The following is a 14,440-nucleotide window of genomic DNA, read 5'->3' as shown; positions in this document are numbered from 1 at the left end:
GGATACTGTTGCATTATAGGGGGCAAGGTTTACTCCATTGTTCATTTCAGTAGATTTCCCTGTCAATATTTGTTAAAATAAGAAGATAAATGTTGCAGAAAGTTATTGAACCAAGACTGTTTATGATTTGGCGGGAAGTCAAAACCAAATGTTAAAAGGGCAGGTCATTTTGCTGCCAACACCGTCACTAAGTGCTAAGCTCTTATACCGTTAGGAATTAGCACTGAACAAGTGCCAATAAATTATTTGTTTAAAGTCATCTTAGTTTCCCTTTAATGGTGGGAGTAGTCCACTAGAACAGTATTAATAATTTCATAATTACTGAAAACATGATTTATTGGTTAGAAATGAACTGGTCAAATTCCTATTAAGAACAATGTAACCTTTCAAATCAGGACGCGGGTGGCGCTGTGGGTTAAACCACAGAGCCTAGGACTTGCTGATCGGATGGTCGGCAGTTCGAATCCCCGTGATGGGGTGAGCTCCCGTTGCTCGGTCCCTGCTCCTGCCCACCTAGCAGTTCGAAAGCACGTCAAAGTGCAAGTAGATAAATAGGGACCGCTCTCCGGCGGGAAGGTAAACGGCGTTTCCGTGTGCTGCTCTGGTTCACCAGAAGCGGCTTAGTCATGCTGGCCACATGACCCGGAAGCTGTCTGCGGACAAGTGCTGGCTCCCAGCCTCTTGAGCGAGATGAGCACGCAACCCCAGAGTCGGTCACGACTGGACCTTACGGTCAGGGGTACCTTTACCTTTAACCTTTCAAATGAAGAAATTTGAGTTTGACAGAGCTAGAAATGTCAATTTATAACCCCAAAGGTTTATTGCCAGGTTCACTTAACCTAACAATAGTAATAATGTTTCTGGCTAGTAACTGTCAGTACTTTAACAACTTAGCCTAATTTTTTAATAACAGCCGTGTTTATTGTACCCTGGAATGCTCACCATTTTGGCTGATTCAAAAGTGACTGCTGAAGTCTGTCCCCAGGTCATTCTTTTAATGGATAAAACCACAATTTAAGGTTTTTATATATTTAATAGAAAGTCACCTGCTTCTATTTGGGACACGGGTGGCACTGTGGGTTAAACCACAGAGCCTAGGACTTGCCGATCAGAAGGTCGGCGGTTTGTTTTTGGTTTTTTTTAAAGATATTTATTGAAATTTTTGAACAATTAAACAGATTTCACAGACATAAGAAATGCAAAAGAAAATACATAAAAGTACAAAAGAAAAGAAAAGAAAAACATAAAGATCCTGTTTCTAATTTGTTACCTTCATAGCCCTCTTTCCTGACTTCCTCACATCTCCCTTTTCTGTGTTCTCTTTTACAGAATCATATTCAGCAATATCTTACCCTCTTTTAAATCTTATTATATGTTATACATTTCAACTATTATGTCACCAATTTTTCCCTTCATGTCCTTTCGTTTAATTCTGACATAATGTTATTCTAACTTTTTCACCCTTATTTCTTATAAAGTATTTTTACATATTCCTTTCAGCTTTGTCACTAAGCTGAAAGGTCGGCGGTTTGAATCCCCGTGATGGGGTGCGCTCCCGTTGCTTGGTCCCTGCTCCTGCCAACCTAGCACTCTGAAAGCACGTCAAAGTGCAAGTAGATAAACAGGTACCGCTCCGGCGGGAAGGTAAACAGCATTTCCGTGTGCTGCTCAGGTTCACCAGAAGCGGCTTAGTCATGCTGGCCACATGACCCAGAAGCTGTAAACCAGCTCCCTCGGCCAGTAAAGCGAGATGAGCACTGCCACCCCAGAGTCGGCCATGATTGGACCTAATGGTCAGGGGTCCCTTTACCTTTTTACACCTGCTTCTCCAAAATTGCCCAAACCAATTTTGTTGTTTTATAGCTTCTTCAGCTGTCACTACTGACAAATTTTATCTAAAACAGAGATTAAGGCTTGTTTCTGTGTTATTGGTCATACCTGAACTGGACATGAACTTCTTTGGCACTAATAAGCTTTTCAGTTCCTTTTACATTTTAATGTGATCCTACATAATTCATTCTTCTTGAAACCACATGCTTCACTTCTCCAGTTTGCAAAATATCCTTTATCGTTTTGCATTTGTGCATAGCAGGAACAAGTGGCTTCTATGGGCCACTTCATTCTCACGGGAACAAGATCAAAGAACTATAGTTGTACTTTCCCCTCGCTCCTGCTCTGGAAACCTACTTCATGAACAAAGATGGCTTGAATTACATTTCTGAAGAATTTTTTTCTGTAATTTGGCACAAATTCAGCTGGGTGGAAAACCAGCAGTCTCCTATATATATTTAAGCTTGGTCCTTAACTTTCCAAAGGAAGTCCATTGCCTGTTGCCATCTGGTACGCAATAGACAACCATCTCCACCATGAAGCTGACAACTGTATTTCTCCTGGGCACTCTGTTGGTTTGCTGTTATTCGGGTGAGTTGCTTAGTCCATTATAACAAGACATTTTAGTCTCAATGGACCTTTAGTCTCAATAGACCTCAATGGACATTTTAGTCTCAATGGGTAAGTATGGATGCTTCCACAGGAAAGAGTTTCATACTGGACAATTTCATACTAAACAGTTTTCCTTAAATACCTAAAATTTGTAAGTCATTGTTATCCTGCTGCTCAAATTAGTTTTCAGTAGCAGTATAAAGTTGCCTAGCTGTCAGGCTTCAGGGAATCCGATCCCCCACCCTCCTGGCTGACAATCAGAAATGGGAAAACAAGAAGTTCTTACCATGGTATTTTATTCAATACTGACAGAGAGGGACGGAGGATGCTGCCTCTCAGATAATGGCGTTGCTCCGAGTAAAGTCCCACCCCTTCCGTCTCTCCTATTATACATCATCCCTGCGCCGGCTGATCTGCGCTTTCTGCCTCTGTGCTTTCTGTTGTCCTACTCTCAATGCACGCCGGGTCCTGGGAGAGGAGGAGTCAGGAATGCTGTCTAAAGACACTGAGTCTGTGAGCTGTCTCTCCCCTCAGCCCACTGTCTCTCCCCACAGACACTGAGTCTGTGAGCTGTCTCTCCCTCTTCCTGCTTCTCTCCCAATATTTCCCAGCTTCTCCCCTCTCCAGCCTCTGAACTATGACCTTCTGCAAACCACTATTCTAAATCTATACTGTCCTCCTCTTCTCGGGAAGGTTCAGGAAGAGGGTGGGGCAGTCCCCACCATTCCTCCTCAGTCCAGTCCCTGACACTACCCCCAAATGCATTTCATGGGCCAGTCTCTCTCTCTCTCTCTCTCTCTCTCTCTCTCTCTCTCTCTCTCTCTCTCTGATGTCCGTATGGTTGGATGGAGCCACCCTCCAAAGTCAGCTTTGCTGCAGCTTACCCTGATAGCTCTGTGGCAGGATGGGTGCACCAGCAGAGCCAATCCAGAGCTTCCATTGGCATACCCATGCGGCTCTGACCTTGCCGCTCCCTACGCTACCTCATCCTAGACTCGCCCAGCTAGAATGCAGTGACACCTGTGTTAGGAGGATGGCTCTGCCCCACTCACAATTCACAATTGCTTATTAGCATCCGGTGTTGTGAGTAAATGGATCTGGGCTTATGTGCTTATTTTTGCTCGTACAGCTTTCTTTGGACATATGTGGGGGGAAAGTATTTCTCCCCGCAGGTATTCTGGGTAAGACTGTTATGTTTATATGCAAAGGCTAGCCTGCACCAGCTGCTTAGTACTGGAGTTATTTAGAAGACAACTTGGTCAAAACACAGAGAGTGTCTTGCAGAGCTGTAAATAGCTCCAGTCTTTTGTTATCATTACAGTGAATCTACCTGAGAGAGAGAAAGCTAGAAGTCTCCTACCCCAAGGGTGACCCCAAAAGATAGGGTTGGGAAAGAATAAGGATGCACACAGATGTAGTCTTTGAAACCACACAGGGGTTGGTTTTTTTGTACACAGCAGTTTCCAATTGTACATACCTTAATGCAATAACATCATACAAAGCTGCAGCTACTACCCCTGTTGTCTGTACACACAGGTGGGCTTGTTTTCAAACTTGTGTGCAATGACGTTCTCTATTTCGCTCAGTGTTGGAACAGACCATATACCGTATATACTCGAGTATAAGCAGACCCGAATATAAGCCGAGGCACCTAATTTTACCACAAAAAACTGGGAAAACTTATTGATTCGAGTGTAAGTCATTTCACCACACCAGAGGCTGGTGGCAGCAGTGGCTGAGGAAAAACAAGCAGCCTGAAAGGGCTGCTTTCGGGCTGCTCGTTCCTCCTCCTCTGCCGCCAACAGCGGCAAAGGCGGAGGAGGAGGAAGGAGCAGCCCGAAAGGACCCTCACTTGAGTATAAGCTGAGGGGGGCTTTTTCAGCATAAAAAATGTGCTGAAAATGTCGGCTTATACTCGAGTATATACAGTATACACATAATAGCCTTTCAAAAGAGGGGATGGAAACCAGTGTGTTGATATGCTGTGGATATATTCTAGTATACAGAGGAGGCTAAATGACTGCACTGTTTCTTATTTTGCCTATTTCATTCAAAGACAAGTTAAATATGATGAGGGCTAGTGGCACAGCCCTGCAATGTCCATAGGGCTTCCCCAATAGGAGGAGGAGACCTGAGAAAGTGCTCTCTGTGTATGCATGTAGGCAGCAAGCACTTGAGAAGTGCATTATCGGTGCAGAACGGATTATAACTGTTCCAGCAGAATGTGTTTTAGATCAATGAATAATTTGGGACAGGGATGACATGACACCTGTATCCAGCACTGAATGTACATATTCATGCCATGTGTGCACACCCAAAAAAGAATAGGCGAATTCTGTGTGAGAGTCTCAAGAGGATTTTGGTGGTATGGTGAGGAGGTTAAGAAGACTGGTGCCTGGATCTATTTCTGGAACTATTTCTGGAACTATTTCTGGAACTATTTCTGGAATAGAAGATCAAATGTCTCCTGGACACCCAGCCTCCCACCCCAAGTTCCAATTTATGGACATGACTGAAATAATAAAATCCTTGTCATTCAGGGTCATGGAATCTGGCATGCTGTTTCATTTACTACCCTAGGAAGCCAGTTAGCAGGTGAGAAAGTGGAAAGCTGAGACAGGTTCACAAAAGTAACAGATTAATTAAAAATATTTTTATCTGTTATATATTTGGTTTTTATCATGCACTCATAGTTTCTGCTTAACTTGAATACCCTAGTTAAATCTACACTACCTGCTTTTTGCCATGTGATATTTAACTGGTTCAAAGCCTGCTAACTTTTATCACAATTCAGATTTCCTCACTCAAAATCTAATTTTCAAGCATTTTCCATTCCTTTCCAGCTACTGCTATCAAAACTTGCCCCGTTCTTGTTGATACTCTCACAAACTTCCTTTTCGCCTCGCATGATGACTACATGAAAGCAATTGATCGCTTTGCCACCACCGAAGAAATGAAGAAAGCTGCTTCTGTGCTTAAACAATGTGCAGTTGGGCTTCCGGAATCCGTTCTAATTGCAAAAAGCCAAGTGCTGGTAATTATTTTCACACACATATACCCAACACTTAAATCACAGTTTGGGGCAAATTCACAAATGCACATTCATTATTTGAGGACTTGAAGGTCTAAAACTGATATGACAGATTGCCTCAAGTCACCACAGACACAATATGTTTCAGTGGAAGTAGGTTCTGAGGCCTTGTTCAGATATGGCTGTTTATCACATCATGACTCCAGCATAAGCTGGCTGGGTGTCTGTATGAGTTAACTGTATTGTTTATTTTTCATTCAATAATAAATACTAAGGTCAGATAATAAAAAAGAACTACAAAGAGAAAGTTTAATTAGATAGCAAAAAAGGCTGTAATAAAAGCAGAGAAACACAGAGTTAAAGAAATCCATTAAAAGTTCAGAAGATCCAAACTGTCTTCATCTGTTGCCTAAAAATTAGAAAATTGGCACCAAAAGTGTATCTCTGCTAGGAAAGAATATTTTACAACCAATGAGCATAGCTGTCAATGTTTCCCCTTTTTAAAGGGAAATTCCCTTATTCCGAATAAGGTAAAGGGGACCCCTGACCATTAGGTCCAGTCGTGACCGACTCTGGGGTTGCGGCACTCATCTCGCTTTATTGGCCGAGGGAGCCGGCATACAGCTTCCGGGTCATGTGGCCAGCATGACTAAGCCGCTTCTGGCAAACCAGAGCAGCGTACGGAAACATCGTTTACCTTCCCACCGGAGCGGTACCTATTTATCTATTTGCACTTTGACGTGCTTTTTAACTGCTAGGTTGGCAGGAGCAGGGACCAAGCAATGGGAGCTCACCCCGTTGCGGGGATTCGAACCGCCGACCTTCTGATCGGCAAGTCCTAGGCTCTGTGGTTTAAACCACAGCGCCACCCGCGTCCCTTATTCCGAATAGGTAAAGGGAAAAGTTGACAGCTATGCCAATGAGGGTTTCCACCCCCTGGGGATTGGTAGTGAAGGGCAAAAGCTCCCACATTAAAGAAGCACATTCAATCTCTGAGATTAGGGCAGGAGTTGTCAACCTTTCTGGGCTAGAGGACACATTTAGAATTTTGAGAAAGCACAGGGCTCTAGTTATAAAATGGCTGCCACATGTAGAAGAGCAGAAAAAGAGACAGGACACAAAATGGTGCAGACCTCCTCCCCATCAGCCATCTCCATCAGTGGAGGAGGAAGAATCACCTATATTCGCCCCTACTGCACTCGCTCACAGAGAGAAGCTCTTTGCACCTCTCCCCTGTTCAGCACAGATGGGAGGGTGTGTGTCTAATCCTGGCCTTCACTGAAATGTAGCATGTTTAAAGGGGCACGCATGGTCCATCTTGGAGAGGCTGAGTAAGTGCAAACAGGAACTGTGCAGGAAAAGCAATCAGTCTCTCATGCGTTGTAGATTTTTGAGGGGCTATTTACTGAGACCTTTTGCAGGCACCACAAGAGGTACTGGTGCCCTCAAGCGCCATGTTGGCTAACCCTGGATTAGGACAGCCTAGACACGACCTACCATATCAGAGACAGATATGATTATATGATTGGGTTTTATCCTATTCTCCATGTGAATTACAGCATACCTTTCTATTGGCAATCTTTGTTCCAGTTAAATATCCTGCATGAATGTGAAAAGCCACAACTGCTGCAAAACTGAAGCTTTGAGGAATTCTCCTGGTCCACCAGCCCCAGCCAGGACAGGAACCCATGATGATCATGCTAGCTGTTGATTGTGATTCCCTTTCATCCTGCTGAAACATATATTTGCTTCAAGAGCCGTTCTTCTCTCAAATGATCCCGCTCTTCAAGATTGCGCATCTTCACAGGCTTCTTTCTAGTCACTTCTTTCCTTAATAAACAAAAAGCATACCAGTGGCGTAGTTTGGAGGTTTGTTTTTTTTAAAAAAAGAAACAACTGATAACAGCTCATCTCTTCCAGGGTTTCTACCCCAGTCTGTATCCATAGTGCACGCTAACAATTCATTAAGTTTAATAACTTTGATTTTCTAATTTAGGTTCATACGTTGTGCTTTGTGTTGCCCCCCCATAATAGACAAAGCCTTTCTTGCCTGAAAATCATTTTGTTATTTTTTCCCCAACTTGTCTCTAGCCAACCCCACTCCCCATCCACCTTCCTTTCATTCAGCAACCTGCCATGTCTACCCATCCTTCCCTCTCACACTTTCCAAGTGCAGCCAATCCCAGCAAGCCATTGTTACCAAGGCGACACATGGCCCAGATCATGCATTAGTCACACTTCAACTTTACAGGCACATTAAATCTTTATGAATACACATTACCATGGATGCATGTTATTTTCAAGATCATGGGCCCAGAGTTGTGATATGCCACAGGGATGTTGCATTGTGCTATAGTCTCCAGGGCAGTCACCAACGCATTGCTGAATTGGTTTATTGTTACAAAACACCAAAATGCTATCAGAGAGAAAAAGGGACATGAGAGTGAAACTGTCAAAACAATAACAGGAAAAATGGAGTGAAACTTGGGCAGATAATTCAAAAACACCACACTGCCTGGACCAGCAGCTTACTTGCTCGTTTCTGTGACAGAGCCAAAGGATTACCCTTGATGGCACAAGTGAAATAGTAGCACCTTTCTTTCTACTTTCCTTCAAAAATATAGTTAAAATATATGCAATATGTGATATTTTATGAGACAAGCAGCAAAAGCAAGCAGAAGTATAACAGAATGGCAGAAAAGTTCTCATTTTAGCTATGGTCTAAATCAGAGACAGTGCCTGGCTGAAGCTAAGCAGGTTGGCCAGACCTGGCCTTGCCTCGTAGCCAGATGACCTGCCTCAGGTGGGACCATGAGGGATGGGGCAATGAATATATGAAACTGCTCTCCATGGTTTCAGGCAGGAGCTTTTCCCAGCTGCACCCGGAGACACCAGGGATTGAACCTGACACCTTCTTCATGCAATGTAGATGAGCTGTGGTCCTTCCCCAATGAATGCAGGCACTGATGCCTTAATGGGTGAGCCAACTATTGCATATTCACCTTAGCTACAGCAGAGGTAGTTCTAGGCTAGGCTTTAGGAAACAAAAGAGTAATGAGTAAGCACTTGGTTTGGAATTTTCAGTGTATTGATGGGAGATTGATTGGGACCCATTTGTAGAAACAAATACATTGAGATGTGAAGATGTTATTGGACAGCATGCAGACCTCCACACCAATGGCAAAGTGCTGCTGGACTCACTGATCATGGCATCACTTCATAGGAAATAGCAGCTCAGGGCAATGGTCCTCAGAAGAGCACAGAGAGTTTGCCTTGGCAGGATAATCCCCTAGAGAATGCCTGAGGAAGGTGGCTCTATTTTCACTCTCCCACTTCAGATGCAAGCCCTTCATCAAAGTGCTCAAAAGCAAATATTTGTTTTAAAGCACTGGAGTTTGATCTCTTAATAACATGCAGTGTGTACATAAAACATTACTAATTAGTTTTCAAAGCACCCCATCAAATAATGAACATGCCAGAGCCCGAATCAGTACCCAAAGTAGAAAAGTCAATATATACAAAACAAGTCCCCTAATTTAGGCAATTCCTTAATAACCACAATGGCTTAGAAACAGAATTCATATTAGTTATTCTTGCCAGATATTTTTTTCTGTTTAGAAAACCTGCGGCCATACTGATCATTTGGATACGAAGGCAATTTAGCCTGCCCTAGAATTACCTGCCCTTTCTTCTTTGTAGCCTGAAAAACTTATGGCCAGTGGTCATTGCAAATACAATTCTGTAGTAGATTTATCAACTACAAATCATGTGCATTAAGTACAACCAGTGCTTTCTTCCTTTAAGAAAATGTTTAGGGGCACTCTCATTTTGACTCAAGAAAATCACCATTTTATAGTACAAATTGGGAAAAATAAATACAGTAAACAGACAAAAGTACAAAGATTCACAAATGGTTTAGGGGTATAAGTACCCCTTCATCCCCCCAGAAAAAACCACTGTGTACAACATATAACATGGATATATTTCATTATTATTTTTTGTACGTTTTGTATCCTGTCTTTTACTTCCCCAAGAAACTGATAGTGACACTCTAGCCTCACAATAATCGTGTGAGATGGTCTGTGCTGAGTGCAGTTTCTCCAGAGATACCTAGGGAGCTTAATATGGGCGGAACCAGGGATTCATTCTACATGTCCAAACTCAGTCCTCAAGCCATGGCATTCCATCTTACCTTTAAGCAAAAATCCACATGCATTGTCCATACAAGCCCACAGGGAACCAGGTTTGTTCTTAAACCCCTGCAATGTAGAGCCTTACTCCTTTGTGCAAGGGGAGCGTGCTAAACTCCTTCTAGCTCAGGGTTTTCCACAACCAAACACTGTCACAGCTATGCCCTGCTCTCTCAACAACCCCCCAGCCTATATACATAGTCATTTACTTCATCTGCTTTTCCTGGGTGGGTTCTGGCCAGCACAGAACAGGGCTGCTGCAATTTCTTGCGGCTCATCCTCCTTCAGAGCCACACACGCACCAGGTGAATCATCTAGAAATTGCCTCCAGTGAGCGTATTCTTGTGAACGCTCAGGTTCTCCCTGTTTTTCATTGGAATTGGTTAAAATATGTGTCCAGGGGACTCAGCTACATTAGTCAAAAAACCACGATTTGAATGCGTTATAAATATGCAGCATCAGGTGGCGTCAGAGAGCAAGAAAAAATTCTATGTGATTTTTACATAGCTTCTCCCCCTTTTGTTATAATGATTTAATTTCTGACTTATTTATAGCATGTTTTTTTCCTGCGTGTAGATCTACCCCAGTAAAATGGTTTTTGGAGCATTTTTAATGTTATTTTTGCAATATGCATTTTAATGCACATTCTAACCTTCCATCCCTAGACACCCTCCAAGTAATCCTGATGTAGCACCTTTCTGCTGGCACCCCCTCTGCCTGTGCACCAAAGGAAAAGGCTGCACACAATCAGTGACTCTGCTAGCCGCAGCTTCTTCATGCACAGGGTGTGATATGCACACATGGGGGCGGCAGCTGGGGGGGGATGATGTTAGTCTGATCTGGTGAGAGAAGGGGTTACAGGAGATGAGTTAGAGGAGTCTGTGGGAGCCGGTATGGGACTCTGTAGGTGAATGCACAAGATGCTTTGAGGCTGAGGAGATAGGTCCTCAGTTATAGATTTAGACGGAGAAATAAAGATTTCTTGCCATGCAAAACCAAAAAACCAAAACCAAGTGAGAGGAACAGAAACCACAGAGAATGCAGAAATTAAAAACATCCTCTCAAACGTGCCAGCTAATTTATATTGATCGCAGCTACATGCATTTGAGAATATAGGTTCCTTCTATAGGAGCAATTGTAAACTTTCACATTTTGTATATCAGCTATGTAGAGGTAAAGGTATCCCTGACCATTAGGTCCAGTCGTGACTGACTCTGGGGTTGTGGCGCTCATCTCACTTTATTGGCTGAGGGAGCCGGCGTACAGCTTCTGGGTCATGTGGTGAAACCAGAGCAGCGCACGGAAACGCTGTTTACCTTCCCGCCGGAGCGGTACCTATTTATCTACTTGCACTTTGACGTGCTTTTGAACTGCTAGGTTGGCAGGAGCAGGGACCAAACAACGGGAGCTCACCCCGTCGCGGGGATTCGAACCGCCGACCTTCTGATCGACAAGTCCTAGGCTCTGTGGTTTAACCCACAGCGCCACCCATGTCCCTTAGAGTAGCTATGTAGCGGGTGCCAATCCTGCTGCCTGTTAGGCATCACGAGGAATGACATCACCTCTGGTAGGATGCTGCGGAGGTGGGTGACCAATGGCAGCAGCCGTGGACCCAAGTCACATTGCAGGCAAAGGTGGTAGTGGAAGGGAAGAGAACAGGGCTCTGTCCACCTTCTCTGTCTTTGTGGGGCAAAGTGACAGACTGTATTAACTTGCATGGGGAAGAGGGGAGAATGTCTGCACCCTCAGAAATGGCTGGTGGGTTGGGGGAAATCTCACCCATCCACCAAATTCTCCATTATTCTGCCTCACCAGCTCTAATGGGTAGGCATCACCACTGAATAAAATTGGTTTAAAAAGTTTTTCATTCAAGCTTATCACTAACAGAGCTAACCAAAGTGACCCACCTGGTGCCAACTAATTTGAGAATGTCTGAAGCATCTCTTTGTCTCCCTCAGATTCAATTTTTGAAGAGAAACAAACCAATGGGACAATTCCTCTCTCATCCACCTAATTCCTCCCTCAGGGTATAATGAAGAGAACAAACATGACAAAGGCCAAGTGTCCTCCTATGTCCCGTTGTGGGTGGTGTTGCTCTTGCTACCTCCTGTATATATATCCACACCTGCACTGTGCAGCTCACCATCAGAGACGATTTCCCTGGTAAGGCAATCCATACACAGAGCGTTCTCCATAATCATGAAGTTGGCACTTGTCGTCCTCTTCATCACCCTGGCATGTTGCTGCACCTCTGGTAAGCATCACTCATGATTAGCATTGCTATTGTTGCACTTTTATTGTCGTAAACTGCTTTGGGATTTGTTTTTAAATGAAAAGCGGTATGAAATGCTTTTAAACAAACAAACAAAAAAATAATGCTCTTTTTTCCTCAACACACTGAAGAAGCACAAATGACCTCATTCAGCACAGTGTTTTCAGAGATGGCATTTGCAAATGAAGTACAGTAGGGGAAAAGAACTAAAAAATCTGGGCTTTAGGCATCTGACTTAGGTGTGTACTCTGAATGTAATATGTGGAAAGGGGGCAATTGTGGATACGGGGGGGGGCAATTGTGGACACCGCTGGCAGATGTTAATGTGACTTCAGTGGAACATTTTCCAGCCACTGTGATTGTGGAAATTCCTGGCTCCGTCATTGCCAGCCTCAGGTAGGCTTCACTTGCTATGTCAATGTGAGGGATTGCTTCTGTACTGAAGGAAATGTTTGGTGAAAACTGATCCCCAGAGATGCAAACTCACCATTTTGTTGACTAAGTCTCAGTAAATCAAAGTTCTGATGCCCAACAGCTTGCGAAGGTTGCTCAGTATTTGCTAGCTGCTTGGAAGAACAGTTAGGCTCCAAGGAAGCACTGGAGAGGGGCATGTGGGATTTCCTGCTTCATGGGTCAAAATAATGTAACAAACCTTGAACAACATCCACCCTTGAGTCTGTGAAGGTATCATTTACCACTCCAACTCAGGTTAAAAACAACAACAACCCAACAATATCTCAAGGGAAGAACTTTCAAAATTGTTACTATTAATATTTTTGAATTATGAACAACAACAGACCAAGTCTGTGGTGGTAGTTCCACACAACTGGGAAGTGGGGCCTGGTGCCTTGTAAATATTTAGGATTATATAGTCTGAGTAAATGGCATCCAGTTTAGATCAGAGCTAGTGCATTCTTAGGTGAGTCCTTTTCCTTCTAGACAGCTATCACACAAGGTTTTTTATGTAAAGAGTTTTTAAACATTCATTTAATTTATTGAAAAATCCATTTTGATTTTTTGTTTTGCTTTTTTCTAGTTTCTGCTGATATGTGTGATCCTGTTGACGAGTTTCTGCAAGCAATGCTGAATAAATCAGATGAAGAATTTAAGGAGGTAGCTGAAAATTATGCCGAGGACGACCATGGGGTAGAAGCCGCAATGAAGTTAAAAAAGTGTGCAGATAAACTGTCAAGCGAGGAAAATCCTGCTTACTTTAAAGTGGCGGTAATTATCAGTTTTGCCATTTTCTTTTCTTGCTTTTTGCAGCACAAGCCAACAAGCAGATTCAGGATTTGCAATCAATCTTTGTTTTCCTCTCTGTTTAAAAAAGTTATATTAACACACAGATCAAAGGTCATAAGATATAATATCCTGGTCCAAAAAGCACTCATAAACCTTGTCCTGCCTTCTTCCTCACAGAGAACTGTATCTCAATTGTTATGCTGTTGTACCTGAATATGGTTACAATATAAATAAAATTTGAAGCAAGCAAGCCAGTCAGGTCAGGCCAGCTGACCTAAATTCAACTATGAGCCAGTTTTCTCCCGTTCAATTGCTTACATGCCATTGGGCCATCTGCTCCTAGTACACCTGAATCACCCAAAAGTAACCAGAGCTGCACTGTGTACCCATAACCCCCTGCTTCTTTGTCCTGCAACACTCTGTACTGACCTGGATTTCATTTCATTTCAGAAAAATGTAATGGCCAAATGCAAAGAAAGCTGGAAGGAGGATTGATCCATGGATGAATCCAAGCTGATTCCACAGGCTGACTACTAGCATCAGTTGCTGCAAAGCAACACTCATTGATCCATTCTTCTACTTCTTCTGTACTGTCACTATTCCATCCTGAGATTTCTCTCTCAATCTGGATACTATTCAACAAATACTATCGAGAACCTAGAGAAATCTCACCTGTTGTTCTTGAATCATTCATAATCAATAAACTCTCTGCCTTGCATTTCTGTGCTCAAGATTAATTTTTGAGTGTGTATTACCTTTTGTCACAGTTAATCCAGAGACTTCATTGGGGATCTAGAATTCTAGAAGGGTGACATAACTTTTGTCAATAAAGGATCACTAAAGTTTCAACATTGCTATATTAAAGAATACCATGTTGGTTAGAGGTGGGGGAGTTGTATTATACCTCTCTGAATATTCAGAGCAGACTCTGAATAGTCGGTCTGCTGCAACATTCAGGCACATATGAAAAGGACTTTGGGGTTTTAACAGACCACAAGAGTCAGCTGTGTGATATGGCAGCTAAAAAAAGCCAATGAAATTTCTAGGCTGCATCAACAGAAGTGTAGTGTCCAATTGCAATAAATCATGGTACCACTGCATTTTGCTTCGGTCAGACCTCAGCCTGGAATACTGCGTCCAGTTCAGGGAACTGGAGTTAAAGGAGAATATTGTTGCACGCCACCCCAATCTCCAAGCGGTACAAGATTCCAGGGGTTTCAAGCACTTACCCAGGGTTCGTGTTTTCTTTTGGAATGAGGCACA

At 43.1% G+C, this 14,440-nt stretch overlaps 2 protein-coding genes across 2 annotated transcripts; both read left to right on the top strand.

The window, feature by feature from the left end:
* Positions 1 to 2,292: 2,292 nt before the first annotated feature.
* LOC144327581 (secretoglobin family 1D member 2-like) lies at positions 2,293 to 7,334 on the top strand. The gene is made up of 3 exons (XM_077927887.1): positions 2,293 to 2,421; positions 5,286 to 5,476; positions 7,064 to 7,334. Exons 1-3 carry the CDS (start codon positions 2,367 to 2,369, stop codon positions 7,109 to 7,111), a joined length of 294 nt encoding a protein of 97 aa, XP_077784013.1. The 5' UTR covers positions 2,293 to 2,366; the 3' UTR covers positions 7,112 to 7,334.
* A 4,493-nt stretch (positions 7,335 to 11,827) lies between these two features.
* Positions 11,828 to 13,895, top strand: SCGB1A1 (secretoglobin family 1A member 1). The gene is made up of 3 exons (XM_028707474.2): positions 11,828 to 11,917; positions 12,972 to 13,159; positions 13,628 to 13,895. The coding sequence occupies exons 1-3, from the start codon at positions 11,863 to 11,865 to the stop codon at positions 13,670 to 13,672; spliced, it is 288 nt and encodes a 95-aa protein (XP_028563307.1). The 5' UTR covers positions 11,828 to 11,862; the 3' UTR covers positions 13,673 to 13,895.
* The last annotated feature ends 545 nt before the right edge of the window (positions 13,896 to 14,440 follow it).

Source organism: Podarcis muralis, chromosome 1 (genome assembly GCF_964188315.1).
Source record: "Podarcis muralis chromosome 1, rPodMur119.hap1.1, whole genome shotgun sequence".
NCBI lineage: Eukaryota > Metazoa > Chordata > Lepidosauria > Squamata > Lacertidae > Podarcis > Podarcis muralis.
Note: the sequence above shows the minus strand (reverse complement) of the source record. Positions and strands in the feature narration are given on the sequence as shown.

Excerpts from the sequence above, each read along its gene's own strand:
- SCGB1A1 (XM_028707474.2), top strand. The coding sequence starts at position 11,863 with ATGAAGTTGGCACTTGTCGTCCTCTTCATCACCCTGGCATGTTGCTGC. Across the intron at positions 11,918-12,971 it reads GGCATGTTGCTGCACCTCTG|TTTCTGCTGATATGTGTGAT; the intron begins GTAAGCATCACT and ends GCTTTTTTCTAG. Across the intron at positions 13,160-13,627 it reads CTGCTTACTTTAAAGTGGCG|AAAAATGTAATGGCCAAATG; the intron begins GTAATTATCAGT and ends ATTTCATTTCAG.
- LOC144327581 (XM_077927887.1), top strand. The coding sequence starts at position 2,367 with ATGAAGCTGACAACTGTATTTCTCCTGGGCACTCTGTTGGTTTGCTGT. Across the intron at positions 2,422-5,285 it reads GTTGGTTTGCTGTTATTCGG|CTACTGCTATCAAAACTTGC; the intron begins GTGAGTTGCTTA and ends ATTCCTTTCCAG. Across the intron at positions 5,477-7,063 it reads TTGCAAAAAGCCAAGTGCTG|TTAAATATCCTGCATGAATG; the intron begins GTAATTATTTTC and ends TCTTTGTTCCAG.